The sequence below is a fragment of the Bos indicus x Bos taurus genome, chromosome 4 (assembly GCF_003369695.1).
Source record: "Bos indicus x Bos taurus breed Angus x Brahman F1 hybrid chromosome 4, Bos_hybrid_MaternalHap_v2.0, whole genome shotgun sequence".
Taxonomy (NCBI): domain Eukaryota; kingdom Metazoa; phylum Chordata; class Mammalia; order Artiodactyla; family Bovidae; genus Bos; species Bos indicus x Bos taurus.
In genome coordinates this window covers 109,204,447-109,229,706 of record NC_040079.1, presented here as the reverse complement: position 1 = coordinate 109,229,706, position 25,260 = coordinate 109,204,447, and the positions used below count along the sequence as shown (strand labels likewise).

General features: G+C 39.7%; 1 protein-coding gene across 11 annotated transcripts in view; it reads right to left on the bottom strand.

The window, feature by feature from the left end:
• Window positions 1-7,061: 7,061 nt before the first annotated feature.
• The window catches only part of HEPACAM2 (HEPACAM family member 2), a 59,756-nt gene continuing 41,557 nt past the window's right edge, over window positions 7,062-25,260 (bottom strand). For 5 of the 11 annotated variants that reach the window (XM_027540172.1, XM_027540173.1, XM_027540163.1 and 2 more), the window contains 7 exons: window positions 17,685-17,810; window positions 17,572-17,596; window positions 17,441-17,478; window positions 15,759-15,832; window positions 12,013-12,122; window positions 9,077-9,171; window positions 7,062-7,733 (listed from right to left, as the gene is read on the bottom strand). In XM_027540172.1, the coding sequence (XP_027395973.1) occupies window positions 7,702-7,733; window positions 9,077-9,171; window positions 12,013-12,122; window positions 15,759-15,832; window positions 17,441-17,478; window positions 17,572-17,596; window positions 17,685-17,810 (500 nt within the window). In that variant the 3' untranslated portion in view covers window positions 7,062-7,701. Of the gene's footprint in view, window positions 7,734-9,076; window positions 9,172-10,819; window positions 11,223-12,008; window positions 12,123-15,703; window positions 15,833-17,440; window positions 17,479-17,571; window positions 17,597-17,684; window positions 17,811-25,260 lie in introns of those variants that run through there. The other 6 variants (XM_027540167.1, XM_027540168.1, XM_027540169.1 and 3 more) reach the window with 5 other exon arrangements.

The window sequence follows — 25,260 nt, the reverse complement described above, 5'->3', positions numbered from 1 at the left end:
ACAAGCACCAATACAGAAACATATGTGTCAGTTCAGTTCAGTTCAGTCGCTTAGTCATGTCCGACTCTTTGTGACCCCATGAATAGCAGCATGCCAGGCCCCACTGTCCATCACCAACTCTCGGAGTTCAACCAAACTCACGTCCACTGAGTCGGTGATGCCATCCAGCCATCTCATCCTCTGTCATCCCCTTCTCCTCCTGCCCCCAATCCCTCCCAGCATCAGAGTCTTTTCCAATGAGTCAACTCTTCACTTGAAGTGGCCAAAGTACTGGAGTTTCAGCTTTAGCATCAGTCCTTCAAATGAACACTCAGGACTGATCTCCTTTAGGATGGACTGGTTGGATCTCCTTGCAGTCCAAGGGACTCACTCACTCTCAAGAGTCTTCTCTAACACCACAGCTCAAAAGCATCAATTCTTTAGCAGTCAGCTTTCTTCACAGTCCAACTTTCATATCCATACATGACAACTGAAAAAACCATAGCCTTGACTAGATGGGCCTTTGTTGGCAAAGTAATGTCTCTGCTTTTTAATACGCTATCTAGGTTGGTCATAACTTTCCTTCCAAGGAGTGTCTTTTAATTTCATGGCTGCAATCACAATCTGCAGTGATTTTGGAGCCCCAAAAAATAAAGTCTGACACTGTTTCCCCATCTATTTCCCATGAATTGATGGGATCAGATGCCATGATCTTAGTTTTCTGAATGGTGAGCTTTAAGCCAACTTTTTCACTCTCCTCTTTCACTTTCATCAAGAGGCTTTCTAGTTCCTCTTCACTTTCTGCTATAAGGGTGGTGTCATCTGCATATCTAAAAGTCCATTAATTCTACACTTAAGAGGATCATTTCTTTATGTAAGCACAATCTCATTTATGAATTACACATGATATGTAGTTTAGGATCCACCTACATTATGCTTATAACTGCGTGCTGCTGCTGCTAAGTCCCTTCAGTCGTGTCTGACTCTGTGCGACCCCATGGACTGCAGCCTACCAGGTTCCTCTGTCCATGGGATTTTCCAGGCAAGAGTACTAAGACTGTATTTTCTTGGGCTCCAAAATCACTGCAGAGGGTGACTGCAGCCATGAAATTAAAAGACACTTGCTCCTTGCAAGAAAAGCTATGTCCAACCTAGATGGCATATGAAAAAGCAGAGACATTACTTTGCTGACAAAGGTCCATCTAGTCAAGGCTATGGTTTTTCCAGTGGTCATGTATGGATGTGAGAGTGGACCATAAAGAAAGCTGAGTGCTAAAGAACTGATGCTTTTGAACTGTAGTGTTGGAGAAGACTTTTGAGAGTCCCCTGGACTACAAGAGATCAAACCAGTCAATTGTAAAGGAAATCAGTCCTGAATATTCACTGGAAGGACTGATGCTGAAGCTGAAGCCCCAGTACTTTGGCCAAGCCCCAGTACTTTGGCCACCTGATGTGAAGAAGTGACTCATTGGAAAAGACCCTGATGCTGGGAAAGATTGAAGGCAGGAGGAGAAGGGGACGACAGAAGATGAGATGGTTGGATGGCATCACTGACTTGATGACATGAGCCTGAGCAAGCTCCGGGAGTTGGTGATGGAGAGGGAAGCCTGGCATGCTGCAGTCCATGGGGTCACAAAGAGTCGGACATGACTGAGTGACTGAACTGAACTGATATGGAACCTAGAAAAATGGTACCGATGAACCTATTTGCAGGGCATGAATAGAGATATAGACGTAGAGACTGGGCTTGAGGACGCAGTGGGGGAAGGAGAGGGTGGGATGAATGGAGAGTAGCGTTCACATATGCAGATACCTCGTGGGAAGCTGCTATGTTACACAGGGAGCCCAGCCTGGCGCTCTGTGACGACCTAGAGGGGTAGGAAGGGGGCAGGGTGAGAGGGAGGTTCAAGAGGGAAGGGATATATGTACCTGTAAAGCTGATTCATGTTGTTGTACAGCAGAAATGAACACGACATTGTAAAGCACTTATCCTCCAATTAAAAAAAAATTTAATGCAATTCTGTAAAGCAATAATCCTTCAATTAAAAAATAAATAAAAAATGTATAGGGGAATATTGTGTAGGTTATGCACAAAATACATTTTATATAAGTGACTTGAGCAAGTCTTTTAACTTTCTTCATATTTGTTCTTTCATCTATAAAGCAGCCATGCTTTTTTCTAGCCCACAAGGTTCTTGGGAAGATCTATGCGGGTAATAGTTGTAAAAGTATTTGTAAACTTCAAGGTTAACATGATAATTCCATTAAGAAGTGTACGTGGTAAATGAGAAGAAAGGAGAGCATCAGTGTTACATCCAAGTGCTGTGTCTTATTTCCGTGTACTCATTAGAAAGAAATCTCTGTTTTCTTACTGCCTTATGAAACTAAAACAAACACATTCATATATATTTGAACATGAACTTTAGAAGAATATATAAAAATGACATATAAGTTCACAGGGATGATAGAAGCATACAGAAGCAGAAAAATTACAAGTTTCTGAAAATCAGTTAAATCTTTAAAAACATATAGTGAACTATATGCCATGCACTGTGCTATCAGACAATTTTATTAAACAGAACTTTCTAGGGTGTGTGGTTTTGTAAAATTCAGGCATCACATGAACCTTCTTGGAGTGTATGTGTGCAGTTCACGTTAACTGAAATTGTCTTATTAATATGGAAGTTCTCAAATGTCAGAAAAACAAGGAAAATTGTTCTATTCATAAGGATTTTAATTTTTTTGCTTAAAAGAGTATCAGTAGGATATACTCTTTCAAAATAATAAGCAGGAGGAATATGATTCTCTTCCAAGTTAGAAGCAGGAATATAAAGTTAAAAATTTTAACAACAGCCATGATTATGTTTAGTAATAAGGAAAGAACTTTAGGCTGTTTTCTAAATATTAATTTGTTAATTAGGTGAACATCTGGGTTGGTTCATCACTTCCCTTGATTAATTTATGAGATTTTCATCCCCATTTACTGAAAAAGCAGTGAGTCATCCGATGTTACACACCAGTGACAGCAAAAGTTAATTGGATTCTAGATCCTTTCACATTTCTCCCTTTAGCAATTCCTTGTCGCTTTGAGTGGAACCTCGCGCTCAGAGGGTCTGTCTGTTTTTGCGTGTGTGAGAGATACAAAAGTGAGAAGAATTACAAGTGATTGAAAAGTGAGTTTCAAAAAGATAAGAATATGTGCTTATATTTCCCTTGGTTGTGGCAAGAAAATCTGGAGGGATACACAGAAACAGCCAAACCAAAACCCAAAACCAAACACTAATAAAAAAAGTTTTCTTAATGCATACTTTTTATAGGATTTTGATTTGTGAATCATGGAAATGTATAATTACCTATTTAAGAAAAGGCTGTTTAATGTTTTATTTAAAATTCATAACCAATAAGGACCTACTGTATAGCACAGGAATTCTGCTCAATGTTATGTGGCAACCTGGATGGGAGAGGAGTTTGGGGACAAATCGATACATGTATAGGTATGGCTGAGTCCCTTCACTGCTCACTTGGAACCATCACAACATTGTCAATCAGCTATTAAAAAATAAATAAAAAATAAAAATGAAATAAGCTACAAGATATATTGTACATCACAGGGAATATAGCCAATATTTTATAACTATCAGTGGAATACAATCTTTAAAATTGTGAATCACTCTGTTGTACACCTAGAACTTACAATATTGTACATCCATTATACCTCAATAAAAAATTGTCATTTTGAAGCAAAAAAGAAAAAGGCTGTTTAAGACTGTCTATGTTTTAAAGTGTCCCAAAGTTTGATCTATGAACAGGAACACAGAGATGCAGCAGTAGCTTATTGTAGTTAGAATCTTGGTGTTGGAGAAGACTCTTGAGAGTCCCTTGGACTACAAGAGATCAAACCAGTCAATTGTAAAGGAAATCAGTCTTGAATATTCATTGGAAGGACGAATGTTGAAGCTGAAGCTCCAATACTTCAGCCACCTGATGAAAAGAACTGACTCATTGGAAAAGACCCTGATGCTGGGAAAGACTGAAGGCAGGGGGAGAAGGGAACAACGGAGGATGAGATGGTGGTTGGATGGCATCACCGACTCGATGGACATGAGCTTGAGCAAACTCTGGGAGATGCTGATGGACAGGGAGGCCTGGCGTGCTGCAGTCCATGGGGTCGCAAAGAGCCAGACTTGACTGAGTGACAGAACTGAATTCCAAGTGAGAAGAAACATGGTCTCTGGAAGGAAGAGCATTCAAGCTTGAGAAAGGAGGAGAGAGGCAGATGGACCCGGGGGTAACTGGGTGGCTGGGAAAGCTGATCTTCTCTCTCCTAGCCCTACAATAAGACTGCAACCTTTCTTCAGCTCTGACAACTACAGATTGCATTTGGTTTAGAGACCCCTCCTTAGACATCGTCCTGTATATGCCACATGATCTCAGGGATATAAAACTATTCTCAGATGAAGGGGAATTCATCATACTAGTTATTAACCTCATTTCTTTTTTCACATTGCCTTTGTAAACTCTCATTTTTCTTTCATCCTGTTTTCTTTATCACCTTTATTTTGAGGGGTATATTTTATCGTTATATTATGCATTTATATGAGCTACCATAAATCCTTTCTGGAACTGGAGGGAGTAGGAATAAATGTGTGCATGACTAACCTGAGAAAATTCTAACAGGTTATTTTTCTGGGAGTGAAATTACAAGTGTTTTCATATTTATTTTTTCCAGATTTATTGAGATATAATTGACATATAACATCGTGTACGTCTAAGGTGTGGTGATTTGGTACATGTATATATTGTAAAATAATTACCACAATAAGGTTAGTTAACAAACACATCCACCACCTCACATAATTACATTTTTTTCTTTTGTCATGAGAACGTTTCTGGTCTACTCTCTACAGGTGATTTTAATTGCTTTATGGTTAGCCTTCTGCATTTCCAAGTCTAGATACACTTTTAACAATGGGCATAGATTCCTTTTTTAATTACATAATATCTTTTTTTTTTAACCAAATGTAGAAGAAAATATTTGTGGTAGAACTGATGGACTTTTCTAGCAGAAAAATATATAAGGCTGGTAGAGAAAAAAGAGCAGGAAAGAATGGGTAAGTTGTAGGACTTAGTTTTCCTTTCACCATGTGCTTCTACAAAAATATAAGAGGTATAGTATAAATACAGTGGTTTATTTGAAATGCATTTTAAAAAGAAATGCTATTGTTTTTATTCTTCTTAAAAATTTTGTTTTTTATTGCAGTTAATTTACAATATTGTTAGTTTGAGGTGTACAACAAAGTGATTTTTTTTCAGTTTCTTTTCCCTTTTAGGTTATTACAAAATATTGAGTAGAGTTCCCTGTGCTATATAGTAGGTCCTTGTTGGTTATCTATTTTATATATAGTAGTATATATATGGAGAAGGCAATGGCAACCCACTACAGTACTCTTGCCTGGAAAATCCCATGGATGGAGGAGCCTGGTAGGCTGCAGTCCATGGGGTCTCAGGAGTCGGATACGACTGAGCGACTTCACTTTCACTTTTCACTTTTATGAACTGGAGAAGGAAATGGCAACCCACTCTAGTGTTCTTGCCTGGAGAATCCCAGGGACGGGGGAACCTGGTGGGCTGCCGTCTATGGGGTCGCACAGAGTCAGACCCGACTGAAGTGACTTAGCAGCAGCAGCAGCAGCAGAGTATATATGTTACTCCCAAACTCTTAATTTAGTCCTCCCCTCCCTTTCCTTTTAGGTAACCATAAGTTTGTTTTCTATGCCTGTAGGTCTATTTATGTTTTGTAAATTAGTTCATTTATATCATTTTTTTGATTCTATGTATAAGCAATATCGAATGATATTTGTCTTTCTCTGGCTTACTTCACTTAGAATGATAATCTCTAGGTTCATCCATGTTGCTGCAAATGACATTATTTCATTCTTTTTTCGTGGTCATCTAATATTCCATTGTATATAACTACTCCATCTTCTCTATCCATTCATCTGCTGATGGACATTCAGGTGCTTCTGTGTCTTGCCTATTGTATACGGTGCTGCAATGAACACTGGGGTGCATGTATCTTTCAGAATTAGCATTTTTCCAGATATAAGCCCAAGTGTGGTTATGCTGGGTCATACTGTAGCTCTATTTTTAGTTTTTTATGGAACCTCCATATTGTTCTTCATAATGGCTACAGCAATTTTCACTCCCACCAACAGCGTAGGAGTGTTCCTTTTTCTCCACATCCTCTCCAACATTTATTATTTATAGATGTTTTAATGATGGCCATTCTGATCTTTGTGAGGTAATACTTCATCATAGTTTTGATTTGCAGGAAATGCTCTTCTTTTCTTTCTTTTGTATAAAATAATAGGCCATGAGACATAGCTTGAAGTCGGAAAATTTTGTCATAGTTCTTTTTTAATAGTTGGAAGGTGAATCACTGCATGGACTTCATGTCACTGATGTCATTTTAAATTCCCCAGTGCTGTATATTTAGACTGCTTCTGCCTTTATTTAGCCAGAATGAAATCCTAAAGAGTGGCACTGGCAGGTCAGAGTATCTGTAGCCAAAGTCAATGGATATAAACATTTGTCTTTCATCTTCAAGATCTACAAGGCTTGGATGACTGTTCCGACCCCACTCCCCAGGCCTCACTGTGCCCTGCAGCTATCCGTGCTGCTCTGCAGACCTGCTTCTCTCTGGGCCGCGACCACCTTTCCTAAGCAGGGTTTCTACAACAGAATTCTTGGTAGTTTTATCTGGTAACTTTTATCTAGCAGTCTTGCCTAGTGCTAACTGGTATCTGAATCAGTTGTTTCATTTGGGAGTTATAAAATGGTGTTTTTAAATTCTACCATTTGGTTTATGTTTTTTTTTTTTTTTAATACAGCAATATACAAGGAGAATTCACAATGCAATAAAGTAAAAATTTCAAGCCTGAAAAGTAAATAGCCATGTGAGAGCAAGAGTCTTTTTTGGGTAGCTCTCCATGATGCACAGTGGGGAAAAGGGATCAAAAAAATCTAATTCTATAATGTGAATTTATGTAAGATTTTTACTCTACAAGACAAAGAATCAAGGCTATATACAAGCAAAAGCATAATAATTTATTTGAATCCACTGTTCCTTGAACAAAAGTAAAAATCAGACTTTAATAAGTCATTTCCTTCAGTGTTTTACAAGTCTTTTAAAAAACTCCACTGGTGACTGACAACCTAGGAGAAGGCACACTCTTGCTTTTGTGACAATCATCTTTATTATTCCATGGTACAAATAGCAAGAAGGAAATTTGGGAATGAAAATTTGAAAGTGTAGTAATTTAAAATTTAATAAAGCCTGCTGAAGATTTTACAAATAAAAGTTTCCACGCTTGTAGGTTAGATATGATACTGTCAGTGCTGAGGAAAGGGAAAGTATAGATTAGAACTAATTGAGCTTTGTAGGAAACATGATACAAAAAAGGTAATTGGAAAGTCCCGTCCTTTTCTGTCTTCTGTCGGCACGATAAAGACTGTCCAGTGGGAACTCCTGCCCCACCACGCTCCTCTGCAGCACAGTGCATTGTGGGTATGCCGGAAAACCTGCAGTCAGACTCTTATAAATGCCTTTATTCTGTGTTAAAAGGACCAGCGAGTAAGAGGCATCTGGCTTGATTTCTCCACTGATTCCAGATGAATATACATTTCCACCGCTTTCCTCAAAACGTGCGTTCCTTATTTCACTTAAATGCACTGCTTTGCCCGTGAATGCTTACCTAGTGAAGAGACATGCAAAATGTTCTACAGATTTCCAGGTCTACAGGTTGAAGAACCCTAAATTCGTTCATTCCCTTCTACAACTGCAAATAATGAGAGCTTTGAAGTAGTTCAAGAAAATTACATTTATAAGTCAATAAGTATAAAGAGTAAGCCATCACTCAATTCTGTAGATAATTTCTTTTTGAAACTAAAAGGTTGACTTAAGTGAATGTCCTATGAGCAAGTTGGGTTTAAAACAAACTGTGCCAAGAGTGTTTAATGAGGTCGACAGACAGCATTTAAATAAATGCAGCCATGAATTCAATAAACAAATGACCGAGTACTAGAATATGAACACAGGCCAACTTACCAATTTGTTAAACACCAGTTCAGTTAGGTGATAGACACGTGTAGTAATGAAAACAACACTGCTAGAATAATAGTCCAAGAGCCAAAGGAAAAGTATTTTGGCTGTGTTTCTATCTCAGAACCAACTGTCAAATAGAGGTAAAGAAAGCAGTAAATTACAGTTCTTTACTCCAAGCTGGGAATGCTGGAGATTCACTACCTGTAATACTGCATTATTCATGAAATGGATCTCTGAATTTAATTGGATCTAGAGAATAAAACCATAGATCATAAAGAAAGAAAAATGATTTATTCATTTCCTTTCCCTAAACATAGGGAATGTTTATTCTATTGAGGAATACTTGTTCTACTAAGGATTACTGATCTTCAGTTAAAACAAGCGAAGAGGAGCCCACTAAGCTATGAAACCTTTAAAAGACTATGTCTTATATTTAATCTCTATCCCTAGTACATAGTTAATGACCTGGAAATGTTTGTGGTTTGACTATAAAAAAAATACAAGTGAAAAACAGTTTCTGATGAAATAAAAAAATATTCTACCTGCTTGTTTTTTAAAATTTAGAATAGGTAGCCACATCTGTATTCAAGGAAAACAACAGTTTAAAAAAATGTTGGCTCCCCTTTAGGATGAGCTGGAAGAGAAAAAGAGGAGAAAATATTTAAAAGCGATACTAGAGAGGAGGGAGACAGCCTTACAGAGAAGGAGATAGAAAGAGAAGGCAGATTCAAAGAGGGAAGACATCTCAGGATGGAGGTCAAGACAAAGACACACAAAGGGAACGTCCTCAGAAGACGGGGAGGAACGAGGTGAGAAGAGAAAGGCCAAGGAGACGGGGAGTGGGTGAAGAGGAAAAGTTAAAATTTTACATAACCTCCTTCTCCTTCGGCCTCTGTAACTCAGCTTGCCCCTTGCAAAGTCGAGATCAGTAGGTCACTTAGTCTCAGAAAGTGGGAACTTGAAATACTAGGAACTGGAGTTTATCTCACTCACCCTTGTCCTGCTCTTTGCAATGGCCCAGCTCCTGCAGACCTGCTTCATCATGCCTGTCCAGGCAGGCATCCTCCTCCCCATCTTGGCTGCTGCTCCTGTGCACAAAACCCCTTCGTTTAAACCACCTATTAGCGGCTAGTGTTGCCCACTACAGTCTGTCTATAAAAACTCTGTAATCCCTTTGTTCAGGGCTCGGAGCTTAGAGTGTTAACTCCTCTGGGCCTGCTGGTGTGATAAACCTGAGTTCTCCAGCTCTCCGAGCCTGGTGCTTGGTTTCTTGAGTACTGGTTTCTGCAACATTGGAAGCACTGGGGCTGGGAGTGTGTGTGTGTGTGTGGGAGTCTTGAGTGCACTGCCCCTGGAAGGAGCATGTCCTCAACAGCAGTTAAATAGTCCTTAATGAGCTTGAAAAAGAGCTTTTCTGCTGTATCTTCAACCTTCAAAGTTTATTTCTGAAATAAAATTTTATACTCTCAAGAAATTCTAGCGATATTGTTCATGTCTGAAAGCAGTCTAATTTCAGAGGATGATTTTTTTTTAATTTGAGGAGTCATTTTTTTTTCAGCGAATCATTTTATTTGGTGTTCTGATATGACAGCTGCCATACTCCACAGTTGAAAATCAATATTTATTTCATTATTTAGAGACTTAAAAGATAAATCTCAAGTCTTCCTTTGGTTTGTTTGCAGGCTAACTGTCAAAATATAGAATAAAGGACATATAGAAAAACAAATGAATTTAAATAGGGCAAAATTTTTGCTTGGAAACCATCTTAAAATTAGGAAGCAGATAAAATCTTAAAATTAGGAGGAAGATCATACTCTCAAAATTCTATATATTCCTTATTTTTAACAAAGAAAAATATCCCTTCATTTTCTATTCCAGACAGTAAAGAGGGTTAGGTATCATTTTAGAGAGGTTTTGTTTAACTGTCCTGGAATAACATTCCACTATGGTGTCCTACCGGAGAAGGCAATGGCACCCCACTCCAGTACTCTTGCCTGGAAAATCCCATGGACGGAGGAGCCTGGTGGGCTGCAGTCCATGGGGTCGCTAAGTGTCGGACATGACTGAGAGACTTCCCTTTCACTTTTCTCTTTCATGTGTTGGAGAAGGAAATGGCAACCCACTCCAGTGTTCTTGCCTGGAGAATCCCAGGGACGGGGGAGCCTGGTGGGCTGCCGTCTATGGGGTCACACAGAGTGGAACACGACTGAGGCGACTTAGCAGCAGCAGCAGCATGGTGTCCTGTAAGATTAATAACATAATGCTACAAAGCAATTTTCTTTTCTTTCTAAACGCGAAGCTCCCAGCTCTGTCAGGGTCTGCTCCTGGTTACCTGACTCCCTTTTCTCCAGGCTCCTTGAGACAAGAAGCATGCACTGATGGGGTCCTCTGAGGTGCACCTGTCACTTCTTCAGCCCTTAACTGAATGCACAGGCCCCCCGGGCTGGGTCTCCTCCCTGGAAGACCGTTTCCCAGGCATTCATCCGCTGCTGCTGCTGCTGCTGCTGCTAAGTCACGTCAGTCGTGTCCGACTCTGTGAGACACCATGGACAGCAGCCCGCCAGGCTCCCCCGTCCCTGGGATTCTCCAGGCAAGAACACTGGAGTGGGTTGCCATTTCCTTCTCCAATGCATGAAACTGAAGAGTGAAAGTGAAGTCACTCAGTTGTGTCCGACTCTTAGCGACCCCATGGTCTGCAGCTCACCAGGCTCCTCTGTCCATGGGATTTTCCAGGCAAGAGTACTGGAGTGGGGTCATCCACTGCTGGCTGCTATTTTTGGTATTTACCCAGAGGTGTGCACGAATTACTTTGCTAGAACTGTTTTCTTTTGCCAAAGGGGAAGTTCCTGTGTATGGTTATTGATGTTCTTTTCAAAGTCAATAAATGACAAATAAAGAAATGATGGACGATGATTCGTGGCAGTTATGCCTGAAGGCAGTTACAGCCCTCAAAAAAAGGAAGTTCATTTCATTATTCCAAAAGGCTGTTGGCATTAGTTTTTCCACCTATGGGAAGGGAAGGTGACTGCCTGGTGCCAGCCCCCAGGTTAACTGGATGAGCAGTTTCCGGGCTTTTCTTGGAGTGAGCCCAGTCCTTCACATGGTGGTTCCGTTCACTTGAGAGTAGACTGCTTTGAATCTGTGAGAGGTGGGCATTTGATGGGGACAGTGTTGGGCACATTTTGCAGGGTTTTTTTTTTTTACCCCTGGTCTTATTTGTAGTGATCTGCCTGACAATGTAGGAGATGCAAGAGACATGGGTTCGATCCCTGGGTCAGGAAGATCCCCTGGAGGGTGAAATGGTACCCCACTCCAGTATTCTTGCCTGGAAAATTCCATGGACAGAGGAGCCTGGTGGGCTACAGTCCACGGAGTCGCAGAGTCGGACACGGCTGAGCGACTGAACATGAACACACCCTTTGTAGTGATACTGCCTCTAAAACCACTACGTGTGTGCTTAGTCGCTGAAGTCGTGTCTGACTCTCTGCGGCCCCCATGGACTGTATGTAGCCTGCTATTCTCTGTCCATGGGATTATCCAGGCAGGAATACTGGAGTGGGTTGCCATTTCCTCTTCTAAAAACCCTACAGCCACTGGAAAATCAGCAAGATAACCAAGATGGCTTGAGAACTGGCCTAACGACCTCTTTCTTCTCCCGAAGTGGATTCATTTGGGGAAATGTTAGATTCTAGAGCTCTGGGTCTGGTCCACTGGCCCAAGTACTTGGCCCCAGAAGATACTTGTACGTTTGCCTGTTTTATTTCTTAGAGCTATTTTCAGGTGGGACAGTGTGTCCACATGTACGGGAGCCATAATTTCTGTTTTTAATGTATTTTTTCTTCTGAACCTTTCAGTAAACTCTGGGGACAGCAGGGGCTGAATCCTGAGCCCTCTCAATGTAGCATCATCAAAAGCAAGTTCGTACTTACTCTGGATGATCTTGCTGTTGGGCAGGGATGTGGTGAATAACTTCATAAATTGTGCTGTGCAAATCTTGCCCTGGTACACCATCACAGGCTGGAACAGATCTCGCTGGCATCTAGAAAAATAGGGCACATTAAAAAAATTGGCAGACTAGCAAATGGAATTTCCACTATGCTACACGGCTGAAAACAACTGGAAGAGGTGATGATGAGAGAATTAGAACTGTTTAACTTCCCTTCATGGCCTTGCCGGTGGCTCAGTGCTAAAGAATCCACCTGCCAATGCAGAAGATGTGAGTTTGATCCCTGGGTAGGGAAGATCCCCTGGAGGAGGGCATGGCAATGCATTCCAGTATTCTTGTCTGGGAAAACCCATAAACAGAGAAGCCTGATGGGCTACAGTCCATGGGGTGGCAAAAGAGTCGGATATGGCTTAGCGACTAAAGAATAACAACTTTCCTTCAATATCTGTTTCCTCCTTGCTAAAGTTCCTTGCACTTACGCTATGGTAGTTTGTGCAGTGGCACAGAAGAGGAATAGCTGGGCAAACTATCACTTTTTCCCTCCATTTAAGCAAAAAGCTGGCAGTACTGTAAAGGAAGTGTAATAGAAAGAAAAGAAAACAGCAAAAGAGAAGATATCAGGGTAGCTTAGAATTAAAAAGCATATATCACTATCCTTTATATTATACCTCAGTCTTAGCTTTTTGATACTAATTGAAAATCATGTGTGCAAAGGTGGTTTAGGAAAAAGAATAATGAATAGCCGGAAGCCCTTATCATGTGGCAAGTTAGTAAAGACAGTACCAAGAAATACAGAACATACAAGGGAAGATGGTTTGGTTTGAATGCAATAATGGGCTTTAGAAGTAAAGACGTAAAATGGAATACTGGATGCTTTTATTCAATAAAATAAAACATACTATAAAAGCTTGTTAATTTAAAAAAATAAAGGCTTGGATGAATGTGGAAAGTATAGTAGCATATGCTTGGTTAAGATCAACATGCATTTTATTATTGCAAGTGGCATTTTTGTTTCATTAACTCCTGTTTCTTATATTTGATGCTGTTATTCTTATAAATACTGCTTTCTTAGTCCTTAGCTAAAGTCTGGCTCCCCTCCTCGTCCCAACTCACCCTATGTTCATTGTACTTGTGGTCGCTTTCAGTCTTTTGTATTTATATAGTCCTACCTGTAGAGGACTCTGCACTATACAGATGATCTGAAGAGTCCTTTATTTCATCCCCATTTGACTTGCCAGATCACTTTGGAACATCTTAGCTTCAGGTTTTTCTGGAAACTTCCTATTTCCATTCTACTTGTTAAAGCTTTCACAACAGTCCTAGGCTATGTGATTCAATTCATACCATCAATTTTGTGTCTAGGGAACTTTGGTTCAGAGTCTGGACTTAAGATCAACTCTTGATTTTCTTTGGTATAGGGGTTTTCAGGGGCTATGAGAAAAGCAATCTACAGGACTCTCTGCTGTTGGGCGGTTAAGACTTTGCCTACCAATACAGTGAGTGCAGGTTCTATTCCTGGTGAGGGGCTAAGATCACACATGCCTCCTGGCCAAAAATCCAAAATGTAAAACAGAAGCAATATTGTAACAAATTCAATAAACACTTTAAAAATGGTCCACATCAAAAAAAAGTCTTTAAAAAATTTTTTAAAAAGCAATCTATATAGAAAATGACTAATTTACTTACCTAACCTAATACTAGAGCTGTTAGCAAGTAATAAATTTGTTCATTCCATGCCATTGCTTTCTGTACAATTCCCCAAAAGAAGTGCTAAATGGACAATGAAAGGTAGAGCAAATAGACAGAGAAGGAGTATTCATCATTTCATGTATCACAAGAAACTAAAAGATGGATTCTGATTTTTGAAAACTCATAAAGTTAGTAATTCATTCCCCTTCTTAACTTCAGTTTTGAGATCTTGGTAATGTTATTATTATTCCTTTCTCAAAGCCATTGCATTCAGCTGCTAATCTTCACACGATTCTGGCTGCTTCTAACATGGATCCTTTCCCCCCTCCTTCTTGGGTTGTTCGTGTTGGTTTCTCACTTCTTCCCAAAGCACCTGGAACTGCCAATGAAAGACTCCAGCTGATTCCTCAGGAGTTTTCATCTCTGAAGATGGGTATGGTTCCAAATCGAGTTATTCCACTTACCACAGATTCCCCGGTGGCTCAGATGGTAAAAAATCTGCTTGCAATGCCGGAGACCTGGGTTTGATCCCTGAGTTGGGAACATCCCCTGGAGAAGGGAATGGCTACCCACTCCAGTATTCCTGCCTGGAGAATCCCATGGACAGAGGAGCCTGGTGGGCTACAGTCCATGGGGTCACAAAGAGTTGGACATGCCTAGGTGGCTAACACTTTCACTTTTCTCGTATGTAATCAAGCATTCATTTCTTGGCCTTAGGTTCTTTAGAACTGTAGCATTTTGAGTAGAGATCCTCTCAATACAATCTTAAAACTGAGTAGTGGTTAATTGCAAGAATAAATTTAAAGTTTCTTACATAGAACTCACCCCTTTCCAATGCATCCCTAGGAATAAAATATAACTTCAAAATTCATTTCCCGGTCTTATCAGGCTTCAGTTTCCTGCTTCTCCATTTAAAAGACATGCCTGAGAGGGGTGCTTGCTGTCATGATAAGGAGCTGTCTCTGAAATAACTGATCCACCAAATTATTTATTTTTGTCTTTTTGGTTGTAGAAGTGAATGGTGAGCCTATCCTGCCTGAGATGGAACAGGACACGCAGACTTTGCAATGCCGTTTTGCCCTTTACCAGTGATGACGTGGATGCTGGTGCTATGACTCACCCACAAGAGGATGAAATTCCATCATTCCCCTGCCATTACTCACTGGCATTTGAGAAATAAAGCCTGTGGCCAGGTAACTTGCTGGATGAACCTCAGAACCTTAGAATTCTCCGAACAAGTGAGACAACCAATCCCAAATGGCAAATAGTTTTTAAAAATGGAAATGAAAATGCCCAAGAGGCAAGTAGTTCATTTCAGGGGCCCCTTTCTTAGGTGAACTATCACAGGGGAATAAGGAAACAGGAAAGATCAATTGTATATAAATCTATAAAAATGTTAATGAGCCGATTAGCTCAGAGAAACATTCTATTTGTCTCTTAAACAAAATTGATTGCTTCAAAGACCTTGTCTGTGCAGACTGAAAAAAAAAGCTTCAACTGTATAAAAGTTCTCTTGCACCTTCAGAAAAAAATAAAAATATGTACCTGCATATTTTGGGTTTCTACACTACCTTTCTTCTGAAGAACATAAAGTACCTGTATAATCAATTGTCTCTGCAATGTCCTCAGGAGATATGAGGGGGAATTAAAGAGGAAACTAAATGACAGAGAGAGTCAGTGAAGAGACAGTCCACTTATCAAAGTGATTCAGAATGATTTAAACCAGGGTCTCTCCATCCCTCTTTTATTCAATTCTTTTGACCTTCAACCGAGCTAATTCTCTCTCCACTGAGCTTACCAGGTAAAGAATGCTTATGAATTCGTGTAATTTCCTTATTTGTGTTAGCCTTTTTGATAGAGGCTTAGAAAGACACTTTAGCTCCCCAGATCCGGCACCGTCATTCCTTATAGAGTGAGTCAATACGGCTGAGGGTAGCGCAGCCATTGGACTGCAGCGCCCCCATGTTCAAAGGAAGGCTGCTTACACCTCTGCTGAAGCAGAATGCTACTGCTAGGATAAGCAGCCTCTAGAAAACCAACCCTGGCAACACCAGAAGCATCTGGAAAAGCAACAAATTCGTATATTCCAAAGTCATCCAGCGCATCCTCGTGGCCTGAAATGGAAAACAAATACTCCTTACAAACCAAATGCCTTGAACTGCGATCGTTATACTTTTTTTTTTTAAAGAAACCTTTATAAAGTGATCTTTATGGTTTGCTTCAAGTGGTATGTGTATAAAACCAATTTAACATTTCCCATTGACTCAATGGACATGAAGTTGAGCAAACTCTGGGAGAGAGTGAAGGACAGGGAAGCCTGGCTTGCTGCAGTCCATGGGGTTACAAAGAGCTGGACACAACTGAGTGACTGAACAACAACAACAATCCTCTATAGTCATGCTGCCACCAAGTAGTACTGGAAATCACTCCTTTTGAAGCTCAGAACTGAAACTGAATTGGGACAATTATTCTTAAAGTCTGATGTAGGAACAGTGGTGTATCATATATATTCAAATAAACACATGTGGGCAGCCTTGCCCTTTGTAACTTTCAGTTACCGGAGACTTATAGCCACCAAGGCCTCAATCTGTCGATCACAGCAGCTCTTAATCCACCCATAATATTGCTGTATCCTGGTAGATCTAACAGAGTCCACCAGGACTAATAATAAAAAAAATAAGCGACTAAGAGCTTCCCTTGTGGCTCAGCTGGTAAAGAATCCACCTGCAATGTGAGAGACCTGGGTTTGATCCCTGGGTTGGGAAGATCCCCTGGAGAAGAGAAAGGCTACCCACTCCAGTATTCTGGCCTGGAGAATGCCATGGACTGTATAGACCATAGGGTCACAAAGAGTTGAACGTGACTGAGCAACTTTCACTTCACTTCATGGCTGCCTATGCATACAATAGAATACACAAGTCCAGTATCACCTAAACTATCATCTGTACAATGTAGGGTGGCTCTTCCAGATAGTCTCTGGGAGCTTTCAGAACTCCGACACTTTATTATTTGTGAGAAAGGACTAGATACGGGGAAGAAGACCCATGTTTACTAAGAATCCAGGCATTGTATTAGGCACTTATTACACTGGATTTAATTCTCAGAGCAATCCTGAGAGGGCGTTATGAGCTCTATTGTAGAGATGAGTTGAGGTCAGGAAAAATAATTTTCCCAAGGCGACATTGGGGAGAAGAGGCACATATGGGACAGAAATCCAGCTCCTTTGACTCTAAGGCCTGAGCAAAAACCCCACTGTTAACATAACAACTCAGGCGGGAGTCAGAAGCGATGGCAGTGAGGGGCACCCCTAGGGTCGGAGAAGCTGCAACCCGGGGGACCTCCCTTTCCTCTTCTCCCTGGACAGGAGCTGCCAGCACTGTGTCTGCTTTACAAACTGACACAGCGAGAGAACACTTGGGCAGTTCCAAAGTTGTAAGAGGATCAGTGGAATATGGGTCAATGATGGTGGGCGAACGGTAGTCTCTCTGAGCCTGAGTTCTCTTGCCTGTAAAATGGTGTTGAAAGTGTCTTTTGGGGCTTATCTTACAAATCTATGTGACCTACAGAAAACTAATACAAGGGATAGCACTTCGTGAAGTGAGGGCAGTCACCCTGGGAGGGGATGAATTCTGTTATCTCAATAGTACATTGTATAGAATAGTTAATATTAACAATATATATTAATAATGATAATACACAGCCCCTCTCAGCCTGGCCATTACCTGAAAATGTTCGTGCTTTCCTGTATTCTGTTTCTGGCCTGAAAAAGACAAATTGGTGTTTCTGTCAGTCTTAATCATTGAGGAGAAAGCATTCAAGAGAAAAATTATTTTCATAGAAACATATGCATTACCTGCCTTCTAGCTTTTGTTTTATAACTAAAAACCAAGAAAGAAAAAAACACAGTAAGATACTTTTTAGTATACATATAAACCATTCATATATATATTTAAAAATTTAACCTACCTTTGTAGGGTTGAAATTTTTTCCATAAGAAAAGAAGACACATGGATATAATCAAAAAGAGTGATATTCCAGTTATACTTGCTAAAGGGGACAATGATTTCCCTTTCTGTGCAAGCTTCTCTATTCCTAAATAAAAAGACAAGTATATTTTAATATTTTTATTAAAGATCAATAATAAATTATTATATAGCTTGGCTTTATGCTTTATTCTAAATGAAACAGTATTGCAAATGTATATATATTACACTACACACTCACACACACATATATACACACATACAGAGTCTAAGCAAGACCTAACAGAAGGAATACATTTATTTGAGAATACACACTAAACTTTCTAAGGATATTTATGATTGGAAATGTGGTGAGCTGTTCAGGATAATACCCTTGTGTTATACTAGATGTAGAAAATAGCTCATTTCATATTTTTCAATAGTGTTTGCTAGCATGTAAGTTGGATCTGTTTGAGCTCATTGTATGAACATCCCCAGATGCTAGGCTGCTCTCTCTCTCTCTTCCCATCTCACTCTTTTTAACACCGTTCATGTATGTGGATTTTCTAGAGTGGTGGTGAGCAATGAAGTAATGAAGCAAGAGTAATGAAGCAAGAGGAGAGGTGTTAAGTTTAAATCATTACTAATTTTTGACCAATAAAGAGATTTTAATCTCTAAAATAAAATATGTGTGATTGTCAATAGAATATTTTAAGTCCCACTTTCGACTACAATTTACTTTGGTTTGCAAGTCATTCCTTTTGTTAATATTCCTATATAAAATATAGTGCTAATAGCTAACACCTGTTGAGTGCTTACAATACATCAGGCTCCATTCTAAGAGTTCACGATACATATTAACCCCTGGATGTCACAACAATGCTATTAGGGAGGCCTCAGAGGGTAAAGAATCTGCCTGCAATGCAGGCAGACCCGGGTTTGCAGTGCAGACCTGGGTTCCATCCCTGGGTTGGGAAGATCCCCTGGGGGAGGGCATGGAAACCCATTCCAGTATTCTTGCCTGGAGAATCCCCATGGACAGAGGAGCCTGGTGGGCTACAGACCATGGGGTCACAAAGAATTGGACACGACTGAGTGACTAAGCACAGCACAGCACATTATTAGTATTATGCCCTCTTAGAGATGGGGAATCCGAGGCTTCCCTGGGGTCACTCAGGAAGTAAGTGGCAGAGTCCAGATGAGACCCCAGACTCTTGACACTCTGTGCTTCATTTTGATGCTGTTTTGACAATGTTTTGACAAAATTTACTAAGTATGGCAAAGTTGACACTAGTTTAAGACTACAACACGCTTAGTCAGAGAGTTAATCTATGAAGTGGAAATTGTTGTGACCTTCAACAAGAGCAAGTAACAGATGTCTTCCATATTACATGTGAATCAGGTATTGATGTGGACTTGAATGGTGGTAGCTGCCCATCTCAGTCCAGTTGAATGTGGGGGTGACAGCCATGGGATGTCACTTCCCTTCTGCCATGGTGGAGAACAGCTTGGGCATCTGGGTGTGGTGAAGAACACGGTGGAGACTCAACTCTGCAATAAATATCCAGCCTGCATCCTGTCGACTTCTACCACAAAGACTTGGCTGAGGCCTCCAGCAGCCAAGATAAGGATGAAAACTTAATCTTTCCTTTCTTTTACTGTGGACCCATATATACTCTCTCAGCTTTTCTACCTACATCACTTGCACTTTTTAATCTTCCCTGAATCTTGTTATAATGTAGTATATATCATATATGTTAAACTCCAGTTAAAAAGTCAGGGGAATCATGATATTTTCTTGAATTGCTCTTGTTGGAGAAGACTCTTGAGAGTCCCTTGGACTGCAAGGAGATCCAACCAGTCCATCCTAAAGGAGATCAGTCCTGGGTGTTCATTGGAAGGACTGATGCTGAAGCTGAAACTCCAATACTTTGGCCACCTGATGCGAAGAGTTGACTCATTTGGAAAAGACCCTGATGCTGGGAAAGACTGAGGGCAGGAGGAGAAGGGGATGACAGAGGATGAGATGGCTGGATGGCATCACCAACTCAATGGACATCGGTTTGGGTGAACTCCAGGAGTTGGTGATGGACAGGGAGGCCTGGCGTGCTGCGGTTCATGAGATCACAAAGAGTCAGACACAACTGAGCAACTGAACTGAACTGATATTCGCTTTAAGTCCTTAAGAGTTTAAGCAAGTTGCTTTTCATCACCAAAATCTTTACTATTTTAGATGGTATGTTTATATGTTTCTGGTAGGTATCCAGAGAACTGTGTTCTTAAAATGTTCCTTTTTTTTTCTTTACATGTTTAAAAAATCTGTTTATTTGTTTAGGCTGTGTTGGGTCTTTGTTGCTGTGTGAGGCTTTCTCTAGTTGCAGTGAGTGGAGGCTACGCTCCAGTTGTGGTGTGCGGGCTTCTCCTTGCAGTGGCTTCTCTGGTTGCAGAGCGTGGGCTCGACGGTGCAGGGCTTCAGTCGTTGTGGCACGTGGGCTCAGTAGCTGTGGCACACGGACTCTGGAGTGCGCAGGCTGCAGTGGTTGGGGTCTGTGGGCTTAGATGCACTGAGGCATGTATGTTATTCCCACAGCAGGGATCAAACCTGTGTCTCCTGCCTTGGCAGGTGGATTCCCAACCACGGGACCACCAGAGAAGTCCTCAAAATGTTATTTTTATGGCATTACAATAGATATGTAATATTTACTGCTTTTAAACAGGTTGTAAATTAAACTTTTTTCAATTTTGGGTAGAAGAAATAAAATCAAGGTAGTATAAAATGAACTAGAATTGCAACTTATTGGTTTTGATCTAGACCAAAACATCACAAAGCTTATTAGAAATTTTTCTTCCTTTTCTCTTGGTTAATAATTTGTAGAAAAAGTTACACTCTCCCACTGTTAGAATGCTGGCCTTTTAGTTGGTAACTGTTGTAGCCTTTGGGTGATCGCTGCTTGAGGTCTAGGCCTTTCTTCAGATACCATGCTCCTACTTCACAGGTTTGTTTTCTCTAAAGAGCTGGGCAGTGCTGAATGCGCTGCTTACCTCTAAGGGCCTGGATTTTCATAGCAGTAAAATGAGGAGGCTGGAGTGACTGGCTTTTAAGTTCTCTTGTTGCTTGGATATTATATGATTTGAGGCAGCCAAGAGAATTTTACATGAAGTTTACACAAATAGGACACTATATGCAATGGTATGGAGAAGACTCTTGAGAGTCCCTTGGACTGCAAGGAGATCAAATCAGTCCATTCTAAAGGAAATCAATCCTGAATATTCACTGGAAGGACTGATGCTAAAGCTGAAGCTCCAATACTTTGGCCACCTCATTTGAAAAGACCCTGATGCTGGGAAAGATTGAAGGCAGGAGGAGAAGGGGACGACAGAGAATGAGATGGTTGGATGGCATCACAGACTCAATGGATGCAAGTTTGAGCAAACTCCAGGAGATGGTGAAGGACAGGGAAGGCTGGAGTGTTGCAGTCCATGGGGTTGCAAAGAGTTGGACATGACTGAGCGACTGAACAAGAAGAAGAACAACAATGCAGTGGTAAGCTAATAACTGAGTATAAAAAAAGCTATATGCGCATATCCACATACAAAAGTTATAAATTTTACTGATGTGAAGGATGTGTGGCCTAATTTAGAATTAATAATAAAGTATGCAATACTCTTTATTGCTAATTCCAGATATCTAACTGATTCTTATGGCTTGTTTTTGTTGATTTTTGCTGAACTTGTGTATTTTCAACCATATTTTGAAACAATTAGATTTCAAATAAATGCTTGGTTATTATCCAATTCAGCAAAGAAATAGTTTACATCAAAGATAAACAAGTGTAACTTCACCATGAATGTTGGTTGACATTTATGAAGATGAACCTGAAACAATGGTGACATTTGTTGGAACTTCATTTAACGGTAATTTGAATAACTGCTTTGTTAAACTGGATAATAGTTTTCGAATACTGGAAGAACTCAAATATTTTTTGGCCATATATAATGTAATGGCTATGGAAACAATGCACTTTCAAATTTTCTCTGTATTAACATTTCATCACTTAAGTGTAACATTCAACAATTTTTCCATCACTGTCATATATGGCAACAATCTTATTAATTGAATAATATCCCCTGAATTCTGTAGTTGTTGTGTGCAATATTCATATTATTTCATTTAGGTCAAATTGTTTTTCTTTATTATTGTTAGGTTTTTGACTGCTTGTTCTATCAGTCACTGACAGGAATATGTTAAAATCTCCCACTCTGTGGATTTTTCTATTTCTCTTGTCAATTTTTGCTATTTATTAGATGTACTTGGATGCTATTCTAGTAGATGCATATAAATTCAGAATTTTTATATCTTCCTGCTGAACAGATCACTTCATTTTTATGAAATGTCCATTTTTAACCTGAAGTAATATTTCTTAAGAAATATATCTAATTCTTATCTAATTTCTTTGGTATTAGTGTGGCCACACCAGCTTTCTTTGGACCATTTGCATGGCTTTTTTGTTCACTCATTTACTTTCAGCATCCTTTATATAATTTATATCTCTTATAAGTATTAAATAGTATTTTAATACCTAGCTTTACAATACTTGTCTTTTAGTTGGAATATTTAGTCCATTAATATATAATGTAATTATTAATATATTTTGGTTTCTAACTATAATCTGATTTTTTTCTACATATCCTACATTTTTGCTGTCTCCTTTTTGTCTTAATTTGGTTTTATTAGGAGTTTATTTTATTCCTCTTTTCCTCTCTATTTGTTTGTTATACACTTTTTGTCTCTTAGATTTTAGAGATGAAAAAATAATCTAACCAGAATTAATACTTTTAGGCAAAATATTCTATGACATAAATCACAGCAATATTTTCCTATATTAGTCTGCCAAGGCAAAAGAAATAAAAGCAAAAAAACACAGTGAGACCCAATAAAACTTGTAAGTTTTTGCACACTCAGCAAAGGAAACCATAAACAAAATAAAGAAGCAACTTAAGAACTGGGGAAAAATATTTTCAGATGATGCAACCAACAAAGACTTAATTCCAAAATATATAGACAGCTCATACAGCTCATTATCAAAAAACCAAAAAACTCAATCAAAATATGGACAAAAGACATAGATATTTCTTCAAAGAAGACATACAAATGGCCAACAGTCACATGAAAAGATGCTCAACATCACTGATTATTAGAGAAATGCAAATCAAAACAATGCAGTAATAACAACTTTCATATTAAAGATGTTCAAGCTAAAATTCCAATATAGGTCTCAAATTTAATTTAGTAGTGCTGACTACAATTCTCTGCTCTTTCTACCACTTTTGCCTGACCATTATATGAGAAATAGAAATTCTTTAAATCATTGCACCCAAATCTACTTGGTTCTACCAACTGGAACTACAACAAATAAATCAGACCCTGCATGATGCCACATCGATTGTTTGATGAAGCTCTTACTTCTTCCCTGAGAAGTCTCTTCTTCAGATCCATTATCTCCAGATGATATTCTTTATATGACTGATTTTCACATTCTCTACCATTTCAGAAGTACAATTTTAGAAGCTCAACAAATCTATTCAATTTTACTTCTCAAGTATAAATTCAGAAGGACCCGTACTCTGGTGTGGCTATCAATAAGACAGAGGCAAACAGAATGGTCTGAGACACCAGCAGTGATACAAAAGCAAAGTAACAGCAGAAAAAAATTGATAAGAAATGCTAAATAATAAAGTGGCATGATTTAAGATCATGCATATTACTTGGGCACCACTTTTAGCAAGTGAATTCTCTTATTTGTTCATTTTTAGATCCAATTTCTGAAATAAAAATTAGCCAATTTTCAGATATACACAATCAAATTTAGGTGCATTATATATGTATAAAACCAAATGTACATTTGTTTCCCATTTATTTGGTATGGGTATGTCATATCAGTAATAATGAAAATAATAAAAGGAATTAAAAGATGAAGAAACAGTTTCAGAGAAATGAAAATACACATCATAGTCAGTAAGTCCTAGAACGGAGACTGGAGAAATACATTTTTTCCCTGATTGCAAAAAAATTAATGGTTTTAACAATTGGCAGGTAGGCTCAATATATTCACTTTTTCCTCTAAACTTTTCTAACACCAGGTTTGATGTACTCCAACTCTCTCACTTCTTGATAGCCAGACTGCCTTCACTAAAATTCAATATCCCCTAGTCCCTAGAAATAAATTCAATGCTAATTTATTTGGGTCAACTGTTTACAATACACTTTACAATGAAAAATATTTTAATATAGTCTCAGCTGTTTTTCCCCTTAATCTTGAAAACATGCTAATAATTGTTATTTCAAAGTGTTTCTCGTAATGCTGAAGTTACACTCTGGTGTACACTGGCTCTGCCAGGCAGGCGCTCCTATGATTCTGATGCCTTGTAGTAGGTTCAACAAACAAGGACTGGATGTTTAAATGAGATAAGACACATCTCCTCCCCTCTCCTTCATTTTTAAATTTTTGTCCCTTTTACTTTGTGTTTCCTGAAATGACTGAACTTGTACATTCTGTCCTAGAGGGGATCCAATGCATTCTCTTTAGCATTACTTCCTTATTTCTTCAGGCTCCTTCCTTATTGCCCTGTAGCCTCTCTCCCCTTTGGCCTCTGTTAGCCCTCCATCAGAAAGTATCCTGAGGTGACTAGCACCTGTCAGCTCTAAACCTTGGCCATGGCTAAGGCCAAGTATCCTCTCCTGGAGACTGAAGAAGAGAGGCAATCCTTTTCTCAGAACTAATGATCTTCCCTGATCAGGCCCCCTTCTCCTCTAGAGCACCTTGATTCTCTCGACACACTTCTCATACATGGAATCTAGAAAAACGGTACTGATGGACCTATCTGCAGGGCAGGAATAGAGACGCAGACGTAGAGAATGGCCGTGTGGGCACAGTGAGGGAGGACAGGGCGGGACGAACTGAGAGCGCAGCACTGTGTCAGTCTATCTCTACGCTACCATGTGTAAAATGCACAGCTAGTGGGAAGCTGCTGTATAAAACAGGGAGCCCAGCCCAGTGCTCTGTGCTGACCTAAAGGGCTGGGGTGGGGGTGGGGTGGTTGGGAGGCTCAAGAGGGAGGGGTGTGTATATATATATATATATATATATATATATATATATATGTGTGTGTGTGTGTGTGTGTGTGTGTGTGTGTGTGTGTATGTATATATGCTTGTGAGTGATTTGTGTTGTTGTATGGCAGAAACCATACAATCCTAAAGAAAATCCAGTCCATCCTAAAGGAAATCAGTCCTGAATATTCACTGGAAGGACTGATGCTGAAGCTGAAACTCCAATATTTTGGCCACCTGATGCGAAGAAGTGACTCATTGGAAAAGACCCTGATGCTGGGAAAGGTTGAAGGCAGGAGAAGAAGGGGATGATGGAGGATGAGACGGGTGGATGGCGTCACCAACTCAATGGACGTGAGTGTGAGCAAGCTCTGGGAGTTGGTGATGGATAGGGAAGCCTGGTGTGCTGCAGTCCATGGGGTCACAAAGAGTCAGACACAACTGAGTGACTGAACTGAACTGATGGCAG